This window comes from Girardinichthys multiradiatus, chromosome 23 (genome assembly GCF_021462225.1).
Source record: "Girardinichthys multiradiatus isolate DD_20200921_A chromosome 23, DD_fGirMul_XY1, whole genome shotgun sequence".
Lineage (NCBI taxonomy): Eukaryota > Metazoa > Chordata > Actinopteri > Cyprinodontiformes > Goodeidae > Girardinichthys > Girardinichthys multiradiatus.
The window spans coordinates 12,357,219-12,380,175 of record NC_061815.1 but is presented as its reverse complement, the minus strand read 5'-3'; the positions used below and the strand labels follow the sequence as shown (position 1 = coordinate 12,380,175).

Genomic DNA, 22,957 nt, shown 5'->3' with positions numbered 1-22,957 from the left:
TAAGATAATTATTATTCAATACAGGCTTTTTCCAACAATCTATAAATGTAGTCACACTGAAGATCTGCGAGAGATTATGCTGATGCATTAAAACATCTATTTATTTCTTAGCTTTTCACACATCTTTCTCATAGATGATAATTCATTTCTTCATGATGGGTTTATTGCACCATAAGGTTTCAGTGCGAGTGCAGCAATGGCAGAAGAAACGGTACTCTTAGGGGAAAAATTGATCTGATCCCATTTATTGGCACCAACAGACATTCAAAGCTTGCTGGGTTCCACTTTACACAGAAAGATTTTCTGCCTAGCAACAAGATGACCTGGTTTATGTCAACGTTTATTGGTGTGTTGTAGATGTAGCCGGTGTCACAGGTGAATGGCAGAGAGTTTGTTTTCAGATGAAACAATGACTGTAAATACATAAATAAATTAAAAACATCCAATCTAACGCATGAACTCATACAGGAGAACTAAAATCAACTGCTTAAAAATAAACTCAGGGACAAATGCAGGATGAGTTATTGACCCAGAAACAGAAACTACACTCTAGTAGCTGCAGCTATGCTAAGGATGGAGATAAACATAAAAGCCCACTGTCAGAAATAAAAAGACTAAAGTCTGTAGGATATATATTATTTGTATTTTAGTCTGTTTCAGATCTACTTCAACATGTTTCATAAAGTTCCATTTTACGGGACTGGACTTACGTTATGGACTAAGCTGATTTGAATCCATTCAGGAATGTAGATGAAGGTAAAGAGGTTGTCTTATCAACTATAAGAGTTAGTTTAGCTCCTGTATTCACAGTGAATATGCAAATAAATAAACAATGCTTAGTTTGACCTTTATGAAGCTCACATGGACACGTCATGTAGGTCCTCTCCCAACAACAGTGTTCCCTTTAAGTCTAGAAAGAGTCAATATATCTCCTCTCTTTTTAAAAAATAAAAACAACTACAAGGTGCATCTTTTTAGCTTTCCTGAGGTTTTCAGTGCAAATTCAACCACAGAGTGGGAGGTACAACTGGTCGGTAGCTGCACATACGGTCCTCATCCCCCTGAGGTCACTGGCCCAATGAGCATGGTAAAAATCCAACAGCAGATGACGTTTTGGCCTTCAGTTCTGAGGGGTGGAATAGAAAGAATGGTGCTGGTGGTTCTGGTCTGCAGGATTGTTGGCAAACAGCAGGGGCGCAGTCTCTGATCCGTACCAGCTGGAAATGCAAGAAGAGCAAAAAAAAAGATGACTTAAAGCTCACGTCATGTGAGACCCGCCTGCAGAGACGTTCACTAGTCACTTTTCACAAGTCAAGTCTAAAGTCTCAGAGTCAAGTCTCACGTCTCTAATGACTGAAATAAACATCAAATCCACATCTAAGTGACCTCTAGCTCTGCATCGCTGCAGGTTAGGATTACAAACCTGTACCGTTTGTCCAAAAGGACAGGCAAGGAGACAACAAATCTGAAAGGTAGCCAAGAGGTTCACGGTAACTCTAGAAGAGCTGCAGAGATCCACAGCTCAGGTGGGAAATCTCTTGACAGGACAACTATTAGTTGTACACAAATCTGATCATTATGAAAGAAGGAAGCCATAAGAATTCATGTACTGTAGGTGGCTGAAAGCTCTCACATCAGATGAGACCAGAATTGTATGTAGGTCAAAAAGTTCAAAACACTGTGTGGTGGAAAACCAACACTGCACTTCACCCTAAACATGGCATCCTCATAGTGAAACATGGTGGTGGAGGCATCATGCTGTGGGGATACTTTGCTTTAGCAGGGACAGAGAAGCTGGTCAGAATTGATGAGCATATAAATACATATAAATAAACGGGAAACCCTGAAAGATAACCTGTTAAGACTAGTGCAGAGGTTCACCTTCCAGCAGAACAAAGACATTGAACATGCTGTCTGAGCTACAGTGGCATGAGTCCAACCAAAGCATTATTATTTGTCTTTTGAACATCTCCATCCAATCTCACTGACCTTCAGCTAATTTGCAAAACATAATGAGCAACAATTTCAGTCTCTGGATGTGCAAAACTGGTAGAGACATACTCCATCCTTTTCATGACGTAGTTTTGAAAAACAAATGTTAAAATCCATGTGGAATCTTCCTTCTACTTCACAATTTTGCACGACTTGAGTTGGTCTAACACATAAAATCCTAATGAAATCCATTCAGGTTTGTGGTTGCAACATGACAAACTATGTGTTTGTCTTGGTAGTACCTTTGGTTCTGAGATGAGCTGTGAGCCCAAGGAGCAGGGATTTCATCATCGCTGCCTTCAGAATCATCAAAGAAATATGGACGAGGTAGAATCCTGTTGTTGATGTCTATGCTGCTGGTCTGTGGAAAACAGGACATGAAAAGATCGTGAGCTGTGTTGCTAAAGAACTGAGTTACAGTTTCATGTTAAAAAGTCCATATTCAGCCCAGGCAAGCAGCTGTGAGACGCGGAGCTCACATCCTGAGCAGGCTGGCGAACTCGGAAGATGAGGATAAGCAGGCTGGTTGGGAGCAGCTCCCAAATGAAGAGGATGGCACCAAAGGCCAGGTAGCCTCTGTCGCCGAGTTCGCTCTGCAAGTCGGCCTGAAAATAAAAATACACAAGGCCTTATCTTGTAGTGCTCTGGCATTTCTACAAGTTATGTCTGACATTATCATGATCCGTTATTGCTCACAGATGAAAATACTCCATTAGAAAAGCACCTGGTCTGAGATGTTGTACCAGTCATAATCAAAGGATTCCACCTTATAGCTCTGGGACAGAAGCAGGGCCGTCAGGTTGTAGCAGGCTCGGCTGAAAAACAGGAAGATCACTGCGGCACCCAGAGCTGCTGTGCGACACACCGTGGTCCCCTGGTGGACGAGAACAGATCGCCCAAATCATTCCTATAAGACTGAAATACTGTGACTTCCCAGGAAACATCAATACTGACGTGTTAATAATCCATTTCTGGTTATGAATACTGCTCTGCTGATTTTACTAGGCTAATTGCAGCCACAGAGAAATAGAATTCGATAAAAAAAAAAAACACTTTTAGGGTTCCTTTATATTTTTATATTAAAGTTCTGCACTTTTCTGAACTCAAAATTCCAAAGTCCTCAGTCCTTTTTAGGGCTGCAACTAATGATTATTTAGATAATAAATGAATCTATTGATTTTTTTTTTTAGATATCAGATAGCAAAAGTGCTTAATAGGAATTTTTTTTACAGCATTTGAACCATTTGCAGCTACAACTATGCCACTAAAAAGGTCTGGATAGAGAATATTTACAGACAAACAAGGTTTTTCATCTTAAATACAAAATGTATATATTTTCTGTACAATTTTGGCCTGATTACTGCTCTGAGTGGGTTGTTCTTTCAACAAATGGCATGTTTTAGAGTCTGTATACTCTAGTTAACAATTATTCAATTACGAAATTAGTTGACAAATGTTTCAATAATCGATTAGTCACGATTAATCCGATTCATTGTTTCAGCCCTAGTCCTTTTTATTGCATTTTAAATGCATAAACACAAACTGCAGGAGATAGGCACCAGCTCCCACCAGGATATTTTTATAGTGATCATGATTTAAATATGAAACCTTGATCGAAATCAGAGACTGGATGGTAAGGAGGATGGTTGGATGGATGAAAAAGAAGAAACAGGGAACAGATGGAGTGAAGGAAGCACTCTATATTTATCCAGACCTGGAAAATACTTTAATTAAATTCCATACATTCCCAGACTATGCAGGAACCCTGGAAACCAAACTAGGCATTGACAGAGCGCTGGCTAGGACTAATCCTGAGCAGACATCTGCGCATCATTCCTTTAACCCGTGTTTATTTCTGGTTAAATCTATGGACCGATGCTCACTCGCCATACCTTGCTCATCAGGTAGGGGCCAAAGGAGCGGGAGTGCCGGGTCAGCAGCAGCAGCACGGTGGCCAGCAACACCGCATCCAAAATGAACAGCAGGTCATTAACAATAACTCTGACCAACACCAGCTTCCAGGTGTGCTTCCCTTTCTCTCCGCTGCTGCCTCGTTCCCCCAGAGCAGCGCACGTCACGTTGATGCAGAGGAAGATGATGCTTATGGCTCCGTAGGCACACTGCGCCAGCCTCCGGAGAATCACACACACAGAGGATAAACATGCTGCAGCAATAAATTAAAATACTTCATATTTCAGTCAAGGGTTACACTTACTGTTTTCTCTGTGTCACTGAACTGTAAGTATCCCTGAGCTTCAGTAATAACTGTGTAATTACAGAACAGAAACCTTACAGGTGAAGCAGAAAGCAGGAGGCATAAAAGACGAGCTTTTGATCTTTCTAAAAGATCCCTCTCTCCAGACTCACCAGAGTGAAGTAAAGATTGATGAGGCTGAAGGTGAAGAACTGCAGACACACAGGAAAACAGTAGAGCAGCCAGAAGGCAGCAGCAGGGAGGTGGTTGGCTTCCACGGTGTTATGGAAGTAAAAGGAGAACAGCGTGGTGCGCAGGCCAGCCCAGAGCAGGCAGAGGAACAGAAAGAGGCTCTGGTAGCTCCATCTCTTGTGTTTGTAGACAAAGAGCAGCCACAGCTGGATGTACACCACCAAGAAAAGGCCCCCGTACAAGGTGGTGTAGAGGGCGGTGAAACCGAGCTGGACAGACGGGGCCACAGCCGGACGCAGGGGAGTCGGGGAAGAGGAGTTGGGAGAAGGGGAAACGGTGACTGTAGCCTCCATGGGAGCGGTGGCGGGATCACGGAGCAGCCATCGTCACACAGAAACTCTGGAGCTTTCTGCCTGGTGGATTTACAGAGAAGATCTGGGGAGACACGTTCACAGGGGGGTCAGAAGATAACCAGAGCAGGGTTGGCAAATCCGAACGTTTTTACATATTTGGGTGCAGTAATTTGTCATAATAAAAGCATAAATAAAGTCTTGTTTTCCCACATGTTCTTTAAGCACGTTTGCCATGTTTTGCAGGTCCAGCATCCACCTAAAGTTGTTTTTCCATACATACAATGCCTTGCAAAAGTATTCATACCTTTTTCACATTTTGTCACATTGTAACTTTTGTGTGATAATTTAACATAAAGTAGTGAATACAGCACTTTTGCACTGAAAGATAAAATCATAAACTGCTTTAAAAAAAAATTCCAGGTAAAAAAACTGAAGAGTGTGCCATGCATTTGTCAATGGATTGGACAGAGAGCATCTGTGGACAGCAAATTTCGAGTCTTCCCACTGATTCTAAATTGGATTTAGGTCTGGACTTTGACTGGACCATTTTAACACATTAATATGCTTTCATTTAAATCATTCTATAACAGCTCTGGTTCTATGTTTTGGGTCACTGTCCTGCTGGAAAGGGAAGTAAGTCTCAAGTATTCTACAGCCTCCAGGAAGAGTGTCCTGTATTTAGCTCAATCAATCTTCCAATCAACTCTGATCAGCTTCCCTGTAGTCTGCTAAAGGAAAGCATCCCCACAGCATGATGCTCCCAAAACCATGTTTAACAGTTGAGATTGTGTGTTCGGGGACATGTGCAGTGTTAGTTTTTCTCCATACATAGTGTTCAGCATGAAGGCCAAAAAGATAAGCATTTGTCTCATCTGACCAGAGACCCTTTTTACATACATTTGCTGTGTCCACTAAACAGCTTGCAGCAAACTACAAACGAGATTTCTTCTCACTTAGTTTCAACAACAGCTTTCTTCTTGCCACACTTTCTTCAAGGCCAGATTAGTGGAGTGATTCTCCCCCCTGAGCTGTGCATCTCTGCATCTCCTGCAGAGTTTCCACGGAGCAATGGGCTGCGCCTCTGGCTGGCCGGTCAGTACAGGTAGATGGTCATGTTCTTGTAGATCTGCGCTTGTGGAATACTCTTTCGATTTTTGACTAACGGACTGAACACTGTGCTACGCAGTGGTGCACACTGTTCACGAAGGTTCTGGGTTCAACTCCCAACTTGGGATCTTCTGCATGGAATTTGCACATACTCCCTGTGCATGTATGGGATCCCACCAGAACCTATCTGCTGTGCTCCTTTGTCTTCATGAGGCTGTTTCTTTCTCTGATGTTCTCCAACAAACCTCTGAGGCCTTCACAGAACAGCTGCATTTATACTGAGATTAAATCACACGTAAGCTGATTCTATTTACTAATTAGGCAACTAATTGAACTGTATAATTATGCAGGCTAGACTTCTCAAATTTTTATTAGTAAAGAATGTTCTAAAACTAAATATGCTGTTCCTTTCCCTTCAAAATTACACAATGATGTATTGTTTGTCACATAAAATCCCAATATAGTAAAACAGAGGTTTGCTGCAATGTTAGATTATTGTGTACAGCCTTTGTGACATGCAGCTGAGGAGATCAGATAGTATGAGGCCCAGAAGAGCCCTCAACAGCATGATAAACACTGCCCTTAGCTTATGATAAGTGGTAAACAGCAATATATCATGAGAAGAAGAGCTCGGTCATACAACATGAACTTGACTGGGCTGAAAACAGTGCTCAGCATGTTTGTTGGAAAACCTCCAGGTGAAAACATTCTTGACGCTGAAGGAATGAAGAGCATGCAGAAACAAATCAGTGACTCTAACACTGATCTGGAAACATACTTGTTGGCTTGTTTACGCTTTTTTGTTTTCAGTATAAATGTAAAATATTCATGTTTATATGTTGCATAGTCTATGGGCGAGACTGCTCTCACCCATAGACTGCTGGAGATAGGCACCAGCTCCCCCGTGACCCACTATGGAATAAGCGGTAGAAAATGACTGACTGACTGTTGCATAGTGCTAGTAAATGTGGGGAACCTTTCTGACATAAATGATACAGTATATATACAGTAATGACACAGTATACATGAGCATTTCCTCCCATCACTGACAAAGATCAGAGTTAAAATGGTTCTCTGGGGTAGAAAAATCTAAACTGCACCACAGCAAATAGTCATTTTCAGGCAGGTGTATTTCTGAAACGACATATCTTTTAAAATGGAAGATCCATGATACCCTTTGAGTTGATTTTCATTATAAACATAAAGTTTACTTTATGACTAAATACAGTAAGGTGACGTTGTTTACTCTCACTAGTCACACAATAATATCTACGCAGCAGACAATAGCATACTATTTCTTTCAATTAAAAAAAAACCTCTCTTGTAAAACAGTTCATTTATGTTTGACCATGTAACGGTTTAATGTTTTGGTTTGGTTTGTTTTTTTGTTATATTGCCCTCACGGTTATAGTAACCTTCGAGACCCATACGACCCTACAGGACCGCCTTTACTTTGGTCGTTGGAACATAAACAACCGACTGTTCCGTTCAAGGTACTGAACCTCAGCAGGATTAACTGGAACTAACTGCAAACACCTATAATACGTCATTCTGCGCAGATCAGTCGCAGCTTACTAAGTCTCGTAAAATAACCCGACTTACAACTGTCGGTCCTCAGTTGACGACAATAAGAGACATTTATTTCCTCAGGTGAACATGGAGCTGAAGATAAGAAGCCGACGACGATAATCCCTCGTTTCCGTGTATAACGTTTGAGGGGGCGGAGCCTCTGTGACACCGCACGGGCGCCGTCCGCCATATTGTGAGTGGCAAATTCGCTTTGAACAGCAAGACAAGTTTGCTTAGAGATAGGTTTTCTCAATAAAAGAAGCGCGCATGTTTACGTTCAACAAATTTTGATTGCTTGTTTCGGAATAACAAAAATATACGTCCATATTAAAAACAATACTGGTTATCATTGTGACAAAAATGAATGATATATCTGCAAATTTAAAGTAAGACAGAACAACCACTGAATCTGTGCCTAGTACAGGTCCTTCTCAAAATATTAGCATATTGTGATAAAGTTCATTATTTTCTATAATGTCATGATGAAAATTTAACATTCATATATTTTAGATTCATTGCACACTAACTGAAATATTTCAGGTCTTTTATTGTCTTAATACGGATGATTTTGGCATACAGCTCATGAAAACCCACAATTCCTATCTCACAAAATTAGCATATTTCATCCGACCAATAAAAGAAAAGTGTTTTTAATACAAAAAACGTCAAACCTTCAAATAATCATGTACAGTTATGCACTCAATACTTGGTCGGGAATCCTTTTGCAGAAATGACTGCTTCAATGCGGCGTGGCATGGAGGCAATCAGCCTGTGGCACTGCTGAGGTCTTATGGAGGCCCAGGATGCTTCGATAGCGGCCTTTAGCTCATCCAGAGTGTTGGGTCTTGAGTCTCTCAAAGTTCTCTTCACAATATCCCACAGATTCTCTATGGGGTTCAGGTCAGGAGAGTTGGCAGGCCAATTGAGCACAGAGATACCATGGTCAGTAAACCATTTACCAGTGGTTTTGGCACTGTGAGCAGGTGCCAGGTCGTGCTGAAAAATGAAATCTTCATCTCCATAAAGCTTTTCAGCAGATGGAAGCATGAAGTGCTCCAAAATCTCCTGATAGCTAGCTGCATTGACCCTGCCCTTGATAAAACACAGTGGACCAACACCAGCAGCTGACACGGCACCCCAGACCATCACTGACTGTGGGTACTTGACACTGGACTTCTGGCATTTTGGCATTTCCTTCTCCCCAGTCTTCCTCCAGACTCTGGCACCTTGATTTCTGAATGACATGCAGAATTTGCTTTCATCTGAAAAAAGTACTTTGGACCACTGAGCAACAGTCCAGTGCTGCTTCTCTGTAGCCCAGGTCAGGCGCTTCTGCCGCTGTTTCTGGTTCAAAAGTGGCTTGACGTGGGGAATGCGGCACCTGTAGCCCATTTCCTGCACACGCCTGTGCACGGTGGCTCTGGATGTTTCTACTCCAGACTCAGTCCACTGCTTCCGCAGGTCCCCAAGGTCTGGAATCGGCCCTTCTCCACAATCTTCCTCAGGGTCTGGTCACCTCTTCTCGTTGTGCAGCGTTTTCTGCCACACTTTTTCCTTCCCACAGACTTCCCACTGAAGTGCCTTGATACAGCACTCTGGGAACAGCCTATTTGTTCAGAAATTTCTTTCTGAGTCTTACCCTCTTGCTTGAGGGTGTCAATAGTGGCCTTCTGGACAGCAGTCAGGTCGGCAGTCTTACCCATGATTGGGGTTTTGAGTGACGAACCAGGCTGGGAGTTTTAAAGGCCTCAGGAATCTTTTGCAGGTGTTTAGAGTTAACTTGTTGATTCAGATGATTAGGTTCATAGCTCGTTTAGAGACCCTTTTAAAGATATGCTAATTTTGTGAGATAGGAATTTTGGGTTTTCATGAGCTGTATGACAAAATCATCCGTATTAAGACAATAAAAGACCTGAAATATTTCAGTTAGTGTGCAATGAATCTAAAATATATGAATGTTAAATTTTCATCATTACATTATAGAAAATAATGAACTTTATCACAATATGCTAATTTTTTGAGAAGGACCTGTATGTATTTAAACCTATCTTACGTCTAAAAATACAACAAACCACAAAATTTAAATATTATAATTCAACTGTATTCAATAGGGCTATTTTGGTTGATCAGTCAGTCAGTCATTTTCTACCACTTCTTCCATAGTGGGTCACGGGTGAGCTGGTGCCTATCTCCAGCAGTCTATGGGCGAGAGGCAGGGTACACCCTGGACAGATCGCCAGTCCATCGCAGGGCAACACACATACAACCAAGCACACACTCATTCATACACCTAAGGGCAATTTAGAGTGACCAATTAACCTAACAGGCATGTCTTTGGACTGTGGGAGGAAGATGGGGTACCCAGTGAGAACCTACGCATGCACGGGGAGAACATGCAAACTCCATGCAGAAAGACCCCCGGCCAGGAATCAAACCCAGGACCTTCTTGCTGCAAGGCAACAGTGCTACCAACTGCACCACCGTGCAGCCCATTTTGGCTGATCAAAAAAGTATTAAGGCAAGGCAAGTTTATCTACAATGAGGAAAATAAGTATTTGAACACCCTGCGACTTTGCAAGTTCTTCCACTTAGAAATCATGGAGGGGTCTGAAACTTTCGTCTTAGGTGCATGTCTACTGTGAGAGACATGATCTAAAAAAAAAATCCAGAAATCACAATGTATGATTTTTCAATCATTTATTTGTGTGTTACTGCTGCAAATAAGTATTTGAACACCTGCCAATCAGCACAAATTCTGGCCCTCAAAGACCTGTTAGTCCGCCTCTAAAAAGTCCACCTCCACTCCACCTGTTGGAGGTTAGCTGCATAAAGACACCTGTCCACCCCACAGAATCAGTTAGACTCTAACTACTAACATGGCTAAGACCAAAGAGCTGTCCAAAGACACCAGAGACAAAATTGTAGACCTCCGCAAGGCTGGAAAGGGCTACGAAGCAGTTCCCAAGCAGCTTGGTGAAAAGAGATCAACTGTTGGAGAAATTATTAGAAAATGGAAGAAGCTAAACATGAATGTCAACCTCCCTCGGACTGGGGCTCCATGCAAGATCTCACCTCGTGGCATATCAATGATCCTAAGAAAGGACGAAGAATGATGAGTACCATCCCAAAAACAACATCCCTACAGTGAAGCATGGGGGTGGAAGCATCATGCTTTGGGGGTGTTTTTCTGCACATGGGACAGCTGCACTGTATTTAGGAGAGGATGACCGGGGCCATGTATTGCAAGATTTTGGGGAACAACCTTCTTCCCTCAGTTAGAGCATTGAAGATGGGTCATGGCTGGGTCTTCCGACACAACAATGACCCGAAGAACACAGTCAGGATAACCAAGGAGTGGCTCCGTAAGAACCATATCAAGGTTCTGGAGAGGCCTAGCCAGTCTCCAGACCTAAATCCTATAGAAAATATTTGGAGGGAGCTCAAACTCCATGTTTCTCAGCGACAGCCCAGAAACCTGGTTGATCTGGAGAAGATCTGTGTGGAGGAATGGGCCAAAATCCCTGCTGCAGTTTGTGCAAACCTGGTGAAAAACTACAGAAAATGTTTGACCTCTGTAATTGCAAACAAAGGCTACTGTACCAAATATTAACATTGATTTTCACAGGTGTTCAAATACTTATTTGAACAGTAACACACAAATAAATTATTAAGAAGTCATACATTGTGAATTCCGGATTTTTTATTTTACATTATGTCTCTCACAGTGGACATGCACGTAAGACAAAAATTTCAGACCCCTCCATGATTTCTAAGTGGGAGAACTTGCAAAGTCGCAGGGTGTTCAAATACTCATTTTCCTCACGTATATGTTCCCTCGCATCATTGGCCACAAATGTGATCAAATTTAATGTGTTCAACTGCTGAAACCTGTGCTTTATCTTTGTTTGACCTTTGCCACCTGTGCTCACCATTATTCAACACAGGCGCATCCCAATGAAATTGTGTTGACAAGTTGTGTCTAAACAGGTAAAGAGTGTTTATGGTTTTGCCAGAAGAGTAACTGATTCAATCAGTGGGTTCAGGTAACTGAGCAGTTGGTTCAGACCCTAGGGTTTGGTGTTTTGGTCAGAGTGCTCAGATGGATACTACGCATATTTGTACAAATTCAACCATATCTTTTATGGTGGCAGAATATCTGACAGCAACACTGATATTCTGCCTCAAACTACTCCAGAGCTCAGATCAGTACTAGATTCACCAGGTCCATGAAAGTATGCAGAGTTGCATGCAGTTTTTCTAAATTTTGCTTTGGTAAAAAGCTCTTGGGCACACAGTATATCACAAGAGTTTTTTCTACAGTCAAGCACTGTTATTTATCAGCTTCATTGCGCCCAACAGGTAACCGTAACGCAACTATAACAAAATGCATTTATTTTAGCTTGTCCCAGCCACGTATCTAATGGCTGTTCAGTTCAACATTAGCAAATCAGGAGCACTGATTAGGTTCTTCCTCTTGGAGCGATCAATGTCTATAATAATAATAAAATGCAATAACAATAATAGTCTTTGAACCATAAATATCCAACATGATAGTTTATCTTAGTAAGAATTGTATTTCAGCTATCTACAATTTTTGTTCTAGACAGAAAAAAATATATTTGTGGGTAGGTGCAGCTGAAGCCTAATGCACATGAATAGGAAAAGTGATCTAATTTATCCTATGAAGAATTTTGTTTGTGAAAGCTGAAATGTTTTCGGATAGGAAAAATCTCATTCCAGATATCTGAAATGTTCACTTTTACATATCCAATCTGGCTAGTAAATGTCAAAATGGCTCCCTAACCTTTTTAAAAATTATTGGATACCCTAAACTTCGATCTTACTAGTAGAACTGTACTTATGGATGTCCTAAAACCAAATTTCTTAATAATAATATTAATAATATTCTTAGTAATAATATGCTTGTTGATATTTTAATTTAAATTGTTGCTGCTAAGGAGGTGCAAGAGGGGAAGAGGCATTACATTATTGCTATGTCAAATAAAAATGAGTGCAGGTTTTTGTTTAAATGTTGCCACCCTTGCACGCCTTTTTGTGTGTGCGTTAGCAAAATGCCCCTCACAACATGGCGGCCACGTTGACGTTTCAAACGGACGTTCCTGCGTCAACTACTCTTCTTTTCCAACCGCCAATCAACGCTCACAGGAAACCGCGGTTCCTTCAAGTTGTTGTTTATGTATTTCTATGAAGGACGACATTCAAATCCTACGTGGGCACATGTTATTTGCAGACCATCGACAGCCGCATTTTAATAAGCCTGGCAGCATCTCTAAATAGCTTTAGCTCAGCAGACTGCGTAATTGCCGTGTGTTTGCCACAGTTGGCTCCTTCTCGTTACTGGCTGCAGTTTACGTCCCGCTCTATCCGTTGACGCGCATTGTTTCGCTAGGCTGCTGCTACATTATTAAAGTGTTCCATAATGCCAATGGTTCTGCGGTCCAGGCGGTCGATCATCCCTGATCCGCCGAGTGGGGTCGAGTTACAGGCAACGCCGAGGAGGAGGTCGACACGCCCGCAGCAGAGGCAGAATTACGACGTGGGTACTTTTACTCAGTCTTTCCGCCTTCTCTTCCTCCGCTGCTGCTGCTGAGAACTACAAAAAAAAAAAAAAAAAAAAAAAAGGAGGACGGCCACGTAGCTCGCTCGTTAGCGTCAACGACAGCAACAGCAGAGACGTTTATATCAGCTACTTTGTCTTTTCTTTCTTCAAAACGGGTTATGTTTGTATCACTGATGCCAACTGCTTTAATTCAAATGTTTAACGATTTAGTGTTTTTTTTTTATTAGTTTAGGTAAAGCAGTTAGCACAAGTTAACTGTACGGGGCTAACCTTAACTGCACCTTAAAGCGGCACCCCCTCCCGCGCTACAGACCAAAACTTATTTGTTGACTTATTTGTCAATGTTACTAACTTATCCCATTGAAATAGCTTAGATATAACCGGCAGCAGTCTGTAAGTATCGCGCTGTAGACAGCATATACAGTACATTTAGTGTCGTTCCAACGTGCTGCTCCCATTGACTGATTATCACCAACCCGTCTGGCAGGAGACCGATGAGTCAGAGCCTGAGGCCGGCCCGAGCCGAGTGATGGAGAGACATGAAGCAGAGGTGGAGGAGGAAGCTGGTGAGGAGGCAGATTTAACGGTAAGAGGTTTATCATTCATCCTGGGGGTGCTATGGCGCTCGGATGGGTGCAGTTTAGAGCTGCCTCTGAGGCCCAGGTGTGGCCGGCCATTTACTAACAGTATTAAGACAATCCAGGCTTTGTAACCTGGTCTGTGGCTCTGAAGCAGCTGCTAGTCATTAACAGGAAATGTAGAAAGGCTACTGCGGAGGTATCTTTGTCTACTTTCTGTTCAGAGTCGAACCCAATTAAATATTAAACCAAAGAGTTGCTTGTTCTCCAAGAGAGAGCTTGCAAATAACAATGCAGCTTTAGATATAAAAATCTACATCCATGTCTTCATATACAGCTACATCTAAATAAATCAAAATATTATCAAAAAATAATTTTTGGTAATTTAGTTAAGGTTAAACACCCATCTTATAAGGCTTAGTATGATCAGTTTAGTTTGTTTTGGTGATTATTGGTTACAGCTAATAAAAAGCCAGAGTCGCATGGAGGTGGTCAACCTGTGGCTTTGCTGAGGTGTTAGGAAAGCCCAGCTTATTTTAATAGCGACCTTCAGGTCATCCTCACTGCTGGCTCAGGTGTCTTTCATCTTCCTCTTGACAATAACCCATAGGTTCTCTATAGGGTTTAAGTCATGCCAGTTTGTTTGTGGGCAGGTACCAAATCCCACATCTCCGTAAAGTTTGTCAGCAGAGGGAAGCAGGAAATGCTAAAAAACAAATCCAGGTAGACAGCTCTGCTGACTTGGAACATCAACTGATGACATACCACCCCTCACTGATGTGGGAACTTCAAACTGGACCTCAGACAACTTAGATTATGTGCCTATCTTCCTCCAGACTCTGGGACCTTGATTTTAAAAAGAAATGCAAAATTAACTTTTATGAACTTTTTTCCAATGGTGCAGGTAAGACATTATTAACGTTGTCTCTGGTTTAGGAGACATGTCCTGCACATGTATGGATGTAGATACTCTTGAGGAACTACAGCTGGAGCCCATGCCTTGTAAAAAAAAAAAAAAAACTCAAAAATTCTTGAAACACTTTGCTTCCCAGTCTTCTCAAGGTTGCGATTATCCCTGTTGCTTGTCTACCTTTTTCTATTACACTTTTTTCCTTCCACTCGACTTCCCATTAATATGCTTGGATACAGCCCTCTGTGAACAGCAGCTTCCTTAGCTGGGCCTGATTGAAAACTGACCAGTCAGCAGTCTACCCCATCTTTGTGTAGACCGTAACATAACGTTACTGGTTTAGAAATCCTTATTTGAAATTAGTTTTATGTAATCGAATTCTCATAGAAACTGGATTTGGGGTTTTTATTATCTGTAAGCCATAATCATCAAAATGGTCAGAGAGTGGAGAGGATTTTCCAGCGCTGTACTGCAAGGAAGTTAACTCTTAAGGCCGTTTTACTGCTGAGACGTGCAGCTGTAACAAATGTAGAATTTGACTTGAGATTAATAAAAATAGCAGGGATGGCAGTGTTGCTTTCAGGTTTATCCTGACTTCCTCTTAGTTTTAATTTAAAGCATGCAGTGTTTATTTATACCATGCAGCCCATTTTCTTTCTACCTTTTACATTTTAAATGCAGTGCTGCCCAAGACATTTAGTCTTTAGTCTAAAAGTGTTGAGTCATTCTTTATTTTTATATTTATGTTTTTTGAAAGCGAGACTTTTTTGAAAGTGATCCTGATGTCGTCATTAGTTCTATTTTTTGAGTCTGATTGAAGCACCTGGTAAAAGTCTGTTTTAAAGGCAAGTATAAAGACTTTAGGGGTGGTTTAAAACCTTTGCACTGTATTGTTGCTTGATTGATTTAACATTTTTATTCATTGGTTGTTGATAGTTCAGTGCGATCTGAAATGCAAGGAATTATATTCGGTACGTTTATATTTTGACACATCAGTAGAAAGTACTCATAAATTGATTCATCTTTTATTGAAACTAAAATCAAAATGATACAGTTTAGCCTAAATGTGTTTGGCTAATGGAAGATTTATCAACAGATTCTTTCTTAACTTTAAATTTGACATTGTTGAACAGTTGTTGCATTGTTCTACAACAAAGTTCTCCCCTAGGATATATCAAGGCATAACATGGAGGGTTCCGTCCTTAGGTCGAGTAAAAGTGTTCGCTGGTACGCAATTCTCACAATATGATAAACTTTGAAACAAACGAAACAGGGTTTCATGGTATTTATGTTTAAAATTAAAACAAAATTATATAATACAATCTAACTTTATTTTTTTTAAACAGAAAAGAGCTATTAGCTGGTGATTTAGTCAGGCCATCTGCTCTGGCACAGCCAGCAGTGGGCTGTTTAGCAGACATGATGCTTGTAGCTCGCTAACTGTCCCGTTACCATAGCTAAAATGAGGATTCATTTCCACATTATAACTTTCTGTGTGGAAATATTTCCAGACAGGGGAATTTCTCTCTCTCTCATAAACAAGGAATATGGCAGCAGCCTTTTTTCAGCCAGCTAACAGGCAGTTCACAACAGAGAGCAGGGAGGGGCAGTGATGCTCTACTCTGTCCTGTAGGGCTGGAGAATGACGCCAGTACTTTCTAGTCTCCTGCCTGTCTGCTTAAACAGAAGTTTCCAGCCATCTCTCCAGCACCTGTAAAGACGGTGTAGATGCAGCTCAGTGCCATGAAGACTCTGAAACAACTTGACAAACGAGTGTGACCTCACACTGCTGACGCTCTGTAGGCGTGGTGCGTTGTGGTTGCCATGGAGCATCCTGCATGTTTATGAAAAGTTCACTGCAGAAGCAGGTTGAGCAGTGAGTTTCAGCCCTGTGGGAACTTTGAATGAATTGATTCTGTAGTCACGGCAGTACCACGTGAGTCAACAAACACTCAAAGGCTGTGGCGGACTAGCTCGCTGAGCTAATTTGAATAGGTGTGTGTATTATAGTCATTTCTGAAGCTTCATGAGGTAACACACAGAGCCGGCCTGGTAACGTGTTGGGTAGTTGAAGCTGCTCTGTGCATTTTAGTGTCCTACCATGGTGATATTTAGATCCAGAGCTCGGCAGTCAAATAATACGGCTCTCTTTCTCAGGAACTGAAGGATTGCAGTGTCATTGTGGAACGTCTCCACATGAATGAAAGAGCCCTCAAAAAAGAACTTGAGGAGAAAGAAGATATGAATCGTAAGGGGGGGAAACCCGTCTCCCGAATTCCAACTTTTCAGAAGCGACCAGGCAGTTCCAGTCAGAGCGCCGAGCTTCCCGCTCCAAGAAAAGACGCCTACGTTCACGCAGCTCAGCCTTCTGAGAAAGATGGAAGTGTGGAGGCTTTAAAGTCCAAACACCTTGAGGTCAGAGAAATGGCGCTTCCTCCACCATCAGTCCGTGTTCCTGGCATCGGCTTTGTCACACCCTCTGTGGCCAGCAGTGTGGAACAAGCTGCTGCAGCGGGTCACGCCTCTATGATCACTGCTCCAAAAAGCAAGAGTCTGTCTGAGCCTGCTCAGGATCTTCTCATGATCGCCAGCCCCAGACCTCCTCTCAGACCAAAGCAGGACTCACCCAAAACCTCCAAAACTGAAGCAGGTAGCACACCATGTGGTTCTCCGAGTTCCCTCCCTGAGGAAAGCTCCCTCAGCCAGAAGCTAGATGAAGAACACACAGGGACTATCATCAACGCCAGCGGAGACACAGAGAAGTCTGAAAAGATGTCTGACTCCGCTGAGGTCGGCCAAATAGAGGCCATTATGGACGAAGAACCGCCTTGGAAGACGGATCCAGTGGAAACGGCTGAACTGAGAGGTAGAAGATATTCGTCAGATGCAGAGTGTGAAGAGGATCTGTCGAGTGAAGCATCTGAGGGCCTCGATTCAGAGGATGGTGAGGAACATCAGGAACCACTCGAACGCCAAGCAGAGCTTCCTGATCCTGAGGTGAAAAAAGTCAACATGGATGAATCCGTCTCTCCCGGGGCACAAGAAAAGGCAGCTGAAGGGAAGCCAGCAAAGTCGACTAAGGTGAGTTCCACTTATCCAACTGTTTTCCATAAGGATGCACAGGGCAGAATATTGACAAAATGATTTGAGTTTTTAAACTGGCGTAGGCATCTTATATTAGTGTCTAGGATTACAGTCACCATGCCTCTTCCTGAGAGAATACACATTCCTACCTTAACCCTGAGATTTCCAGAAGGCTGCCGAGTTTTTCCAATGCAGCATCTTCCATGACAGAACAGAGGGGGAAAGCTGAGGAAGTAGAAGACGGAGCAGCTCTGCTGTTCTCTGATCAGCCTTCTCTTTATCTGCTGAAAGTCTTGCTCTCTCTTACCATGAGAAAAAAATCTTGGCACTTCCTCTGACTTCACTTATAGCAATTTTACCTTTTTTTTTTTTATTCACTTAGCAATAGCTTCCGCAATAAAGAGTGTTTCCCAGCACCCGTATCTACTGATTGGAAACAGACATTTAGTTTTCCAGCAGCTGTGTTTTCATAGCAGTTTTAACTGCTTCTGTCATATTTGAAGGAATTTGGCCACACCTTGCAGTAAGAGCTGGGGAATGCAGAACGGTTGCATGCTGTGTTGCACCATTTATGTGCTCCTCTCTTTGTTTGACAGAGGTCGATACGCTCCGGCTTTACTCTCTTCTTCTTGCTGCTGCTGGGAGGGTTCAGTCTGCACGTCTGGCAATATGGGCTTCCCACGTCTGTGGCCCAGCTCACAGCTCAGCTGGAGCTGCACCGGCTGGAGGGCGTCGGCTTAATGCCGGAGCCTTGTAGCGTAGACTGCCGGCAAGTAATATCAGCAAAGTGTTCATCTGTCAGAGCTGGTTTGTCTTTAGGCGGGAAGACTAAGAATGTATCATCAAATAAAAGACAACCCCAGCTGTAAGCAGAATGTCCCTCTCTGCTGTTCAGGGTGCAACTGGTGGAAAGCATCCCTGTTGGCCTGTACCCGACCTCTTCATCACCCAGGCCGAGCATCGCAGACAGCTGGCTGCAGCTGCTGGACAAGGCCAACAGCTCAGTCCACATCGCTGCTTTTTACTTTACACTGCGGGGCAGCGACGTCGAGTTATCTGACCCCTTAGACTCTCAGGTGAGTTATTGCAGCATGCACAGGCCTCACTTTTTAAAGACTAACCTGTTCAGGGTAGTTTTCATTTTTTAGGGGAGGAAGGTCTTTGAGCAGCTGAAGCAACTTGAATCCAAAGGTGTAAAACTCCAGGTTGCTGTCAATGGCCCTCAAACCTCAACCCAGGACACAGCAGAACTGACTGCAGCAGGTAGGCATCTCCATCATCACAGCTACAGCATCATATCGGCACTTGAGAGCAGTGGGAATTTCTATAAAAATCTGCCATGCTGTGTCTGGAAGGTGCACAGGTCAGAGAGGTGGACCTCAGTGCAGTGACTGGAGGCATCGTCCACACCAAGCTGTGGGTCGTGGACCAGAAGCACTTCTACTTGGGTAGTGCTAACATGGACTGGCGCTCTCTCAGTCAGGTACGGCAGCTCCTGTTCAGCCAGGCCTTCAGCTGGCAGAACATTTAACCTCCTAGAGATTTAGATGCATGTCTCAAGCTTGTGTGCTGCAGAAGAGACAACGTCACGCCAAGTTTCCCACATTTTGGTTGAATCACAACTCTGCTGAATAATCTTTTAAATAAAAACAACGCACCCTTTAACTCTGAAATACAAATGCACTCCACACTTTTCAGATCTTTTTATTTGAAAAATCTATGGAAAACAATGAATGTTAAAAGGTGTAATAGTTTGTTCCAAAGTCATTGTTGATTGAAAAGTAAATTTTATTTCATCCTGCTTTATAAAGATGGACTGTTGAGCTGTTTAATTGAACATTCAAAGGTGGATGGCTGCATAGGAGTCCAGTGGTTCAGTCAGTGAAACTAAACTGCTGCATTTTTTTTAGGCTTCAGAATATTAGAAAATCATACAACGGTAAAATTATTTCTATATACTGCGATAAAGATGGTAGTTGAGATCGATTTAGATTTACCTCCGTCCTCTCTCTGCGAGCTTTGGCATCTTGGGGCATGTCATCAGTGCCATGTGTGGACATGTGTTGCTGTGAGTCTCCTTCCAGAAGGCTAAATGGTAGGCTGACATGTGTGAGTTTAGGAATGTGTTAGTCAACAGTTATTGCATTCAAACAGCCCTTTGTGACATTGATATCACACACTGATATTGCAATAGAGACATGTTCGTGACGTACTGTGTAACCTGGCTGGGTGTGCATGCAGGCTTCGAGTTTCATAAATAATGTAATCTGTGTGCTTTGGTTACCGTAGGTGAAGGAAGTGGGTCTGTCAGTGGAGGACTGCAGCTGCCTGGCTCAGGATGCCTTTCGGATCTTCGGGGTGTACTGGACCGTTGGAGGAGCCAAGAACGGCTCCCTCCCACCGTTTTGGCCCGCCCGACTCTCTGCACTGTCCAGTGCTGACAGACCTCTCCACCTAAAGCTTAATGGAGTTCCTGCTCAAGTCTACCTGTCTGTGAGTTCCCCATCACAACAAGAAACCATGTTTTTTGTTTTTTTGTTTTAGGTTTTAGCAGGTGTTGGATAAAAAGCGGGTTGACTTCATTTTATTGTTTTCTATCAGTTTTCATTTTTGGGTTTTGCTGAGCCCAAACCTTTTACAAACCATACAGTCTGTGCTGAATCCATCTCCCTGCAGAGTGCTCCGCCACCGATCTCAGCCCGCGGGCGCTCCGACGATCTCTCCACCATCCTGTCTGTCATCGACGACGCCCAGAGGTTCATTCACATCTCTGTCATGGACTACCTCCCTCTGTCTCAGTACACAGAGCCAGTAAGGTACGCTCAGATGGATCCACCATCATGTTAAACATCGCGTGCAGATTGATGGAACTGCCTAGGAATAAAGTTTTACCACCAAATCAGCTAAAATGTATGTAGTTGTTACCAGGGAATATCCTAAGACAAGACTATTTTATTTACAGGATAAAACACAATTGACTTACCACTTCTGATCTGTCGCAGCAGTTTCTTCTTCTTCTTACAACTGCTGAAGAATTGTGTCTTGATCATCCAGGTTCTGGCCTGCCATAGACTCCAGCCTGCGTGCCGCGGCATGCACCAGAGGGGTGCAGGTAAGCCTGATGGTCAGCTGCTGGGAGCACTCACCAGCCTCCATGTTCACCTTCCTGCAGTCGCTGCTGGTCCTCAGCAGACCTCCGCTGAAATGCAATATTGACGTGGTACGATTTTCATCAGCTTTGCAGCCATGACGGTCCAACGTTATGAGTAATAAAAAAAGGTGACGTTAATCCTGTTTCTGTTTGCAGAAAATCTTTACGGTGCCTTCAACAGCTGAGGAGAAGAAGATCCCCTTTGCACGTGTCAATCACGCTAAATACATGGTCACAGACAGAGTGCTCTATATAGGTATGCTGCATAGAGTTATGTAGATTAATGTGTGGATCTTTTCTAAGTTGGCCTAGTGCCTTCCAGGACTATTCATCCCCCAGCAGCTCCAACCCACAACTCTGTTTTGTAGTGTGATTTTATTTGATAGACCATCACAGAGGAGGGCATTATTGTGAAGAGGAATAAAGAAACTGATTTTCCTACAGCAATAAAAAAAAAAAGTGTGGCATGCATGTGTATTCTGCTGGGAAGGAGAGCATTAACCAGAGAAGCAGCCAAGAGGCCCACAGTAACTCTGGAGGATAACTATTAGTCTGGCACTCCACAAATCTGGTGTTTTTAAAGAAAGGCAGCAAGAAGACACCCATTGTTGAGAGGAAGCCATAAAATCCAGCCTGTTGTTTCCAACACACCATGTTGGGGACAGAGTGGTCGAGTGGAAGAAGGTGCTCTGCTCTGCTCAAATGAGACCAAAGCTGAATGTTTCAACCTACATCCGAAATGTTATGTGTGGTAGAAACCTAACACTCTGTAACTAACGATTATTTTGCTAATCGATTCATCTGTCGACGGTTTTGTTTGATTAATCGATTAATAATCAGCAAAAAGTGCTTAATAGATTTTTATTTACAGTATTTGTATCAGGTGAAGCTAAAGCTATGCTACTGAAGTAGTTCCGGGTCGAGCATGTTTAGAGACAAAGGTTTTTCATCTTCAATGCAAAATGTATATATTTTTGTTACAATTTTGGGCTAATTACTGCTCTGAGTGGGTTGTTTCAGTAAATGGCCTGTTTTAGAAACATAGAAACATCCCCAACAGAAAAACATGGTGGTGACAGCATCATGCTGTGGGTGTTCTTTTCTTAAGCAGTGATGTGGAGTGAGGTGGTCAGATTGGATGGGGCGATGGCTGGTGCTAAATACAGAGAGAGAAGAGCAGCAACTTCTTCCACATACCACTCTGCCCCCAACATGGTTTGTTGTAAACCGCCTGAAACTGGGGGCGGAGGTCGTGCACTACCTCATTCTTAATGTTTCTGTTCACAGGGACATCCAACTGGTCCGAGAACTACTTCACACACACTGCCGGTGTGGGCTTGGTGGTGAACCAGACGGACTCTGTGGTTAATGAGGGCCAGCAGACTCTGCAGAGTCAAGCGGAGGAAGTCTTCCTCAGAGACTGGAGCTCTGACTACGCCAGACCGCTCGGTATAGACGACATGAACGCCTGTCGCCACAGCCGCCGCTGAGGGGTCTGTCGTTCAGAAGAGCACAACGCGTTTTAGATGAACATTTTACTGGCTCCTTCCATAACTTTATTCTACATATGCAGATTTGGTTCGCTATGACCAAACACAGCTGGGTTTTAATGCTGCCTCCTGTTTTATTGCCATTGGCTTCCAGCAATTTCTGTATATAAATGCATTTCAAATATTGTTAAAAAAACTAGTTATTTTTATAATTCCTCTTATGGGTTGAGGTGCAAGGGAGATAACTTTGCACAATTAATGTCTGGAGTTTTTTGTAAATATTCCCGACAGCCAGTTGTGCCAAGTTTAAATGATGCAGGGAGTCATGTCTCCAAAGAGGTGCATGCACCAAAGCCTTGTTTACGCTGCAGAAGCTGTCAACTGTAATGTTTGGATGTTTCTCTTTTTAATAAAAGCTGTAAGCCATCAGATTTTCTTTTTATTACAAATAATCGACCCAAAGAAAGAAGTCCAGTTTGAATGTGCACTACTTAAAAACCCTAAATGTTTTTGTTGTCAAACGAGCTCCGTTTTATTGTGTTGATCATTACTGTTTCCTCCTTCAACACGTTGGCAGGGTTTTCTATTGTAGGTCTGACATCCTCTTCCTGTCAGCAGACATGCGTTGACATATCAAACAAAGGGACCTCCTGGCAGCAGCTGGAACACAGCAAATTATTGAACGTTTCCTTTAAAATAAATTCTTCCGTAACAAATTCATCAGGATTCATTGTTTTTATTTAACAAAATGTTCAA

General features: G+C 42.7%; 2 protein-coding genes across 6 annotated transcripts; one reads left to right on the top strand and one right to left on the bottom strand.

The window, feature by feature from the left end:
* Positions 1 to 229: 229 nt before the first annotated feature.
* gpr137 (G protein-coupled receptor 137) lies at positions 230 to 18,078 on the bottom strand. 4 transcript variants are annotated; one of them, XM_047354076.1, is made up of 8 exons: positions 17,710 to 18,078; positions 4,360 to 4,813; positions 4,208 to 4,257; positions 3,885 to 4,122; positions 2,717 to 2,866; positions 2,472 to 2,597; positions 2,235 to 2,353; positions 230 to 1,217 (listed from the first exon to the last, which is right to left on the bottom strand). In XM_047354076.1, exons 2-8 carry the CDS (start codon positions 4,729 to 4,731, stop codon positions 1,121 to 1,123), a joined length of 1,152 nt encoding a protein of 383 aa, XP_047210032.1. In that variant the 5' UTR covers positions 4,732 to 4,813; positions 17,710 to 18,078; the 3' UTR covers positions 230 to 1,120. The 4 variants fall into 4 exon arrangements, with proteins under 4 accessions (XP_047210032.1, XP_047210034.1, XP_047210033.1 ...); XM_047354078.1 differs by lacking the exon at positions 17,710 to 18,078 and adding an exon at positions 13,416 to 13,552; XM_047354077.1 differs by lacking the exon at positions 17,710 to 18,078 and adding an exon at positions 12,491 to 12,625.
* pld7 (phospholipase D family, member 7) lies at positions 12,833 to 22,921 on the top strand. Of its 2 annotated transcripts, none has more exons than XM_047354070.1 (12): positions 12,833 to 12,964; positions 13,476 to 13,574; positions 16,634 to 17,557; positions 18,157 to 18,329; positions 18,456 to 18,636; positions 18,709 to 18,823; positions 18,916 to 19,043; positions 19,850 to 20,053; positions 20,237 to 20,376; positions 20,615 to 20,780; positions 20,868 to 20,967; positions 21,999 to 22,921. In XM_047354070.1, exons 1-12 carry the CDS (start codon positions 12,848 to 12,850, stop codon positions 22,199 to 22,201), a joined length of 2,550 nt encoding a protein of 849 aa, XP_047210026.1. In that variant the 5' UTR covers positions 12,833 to 12,847; the 3' UTR covers positions 22,202 to 22,921. The 2 variants fall into 2 exon arrangements, with proteins under 2 accessions (XP_047210026.1, XP_047210027.1); XM_047354071.1 differs by lacking the exon at positions 12,833 to 12,964 and adding an exon at positions 13,018 to 13,381.
* The last annotated feature ends 36 nt before the right edge of the window (positions 22,922 to 22,957 follow it).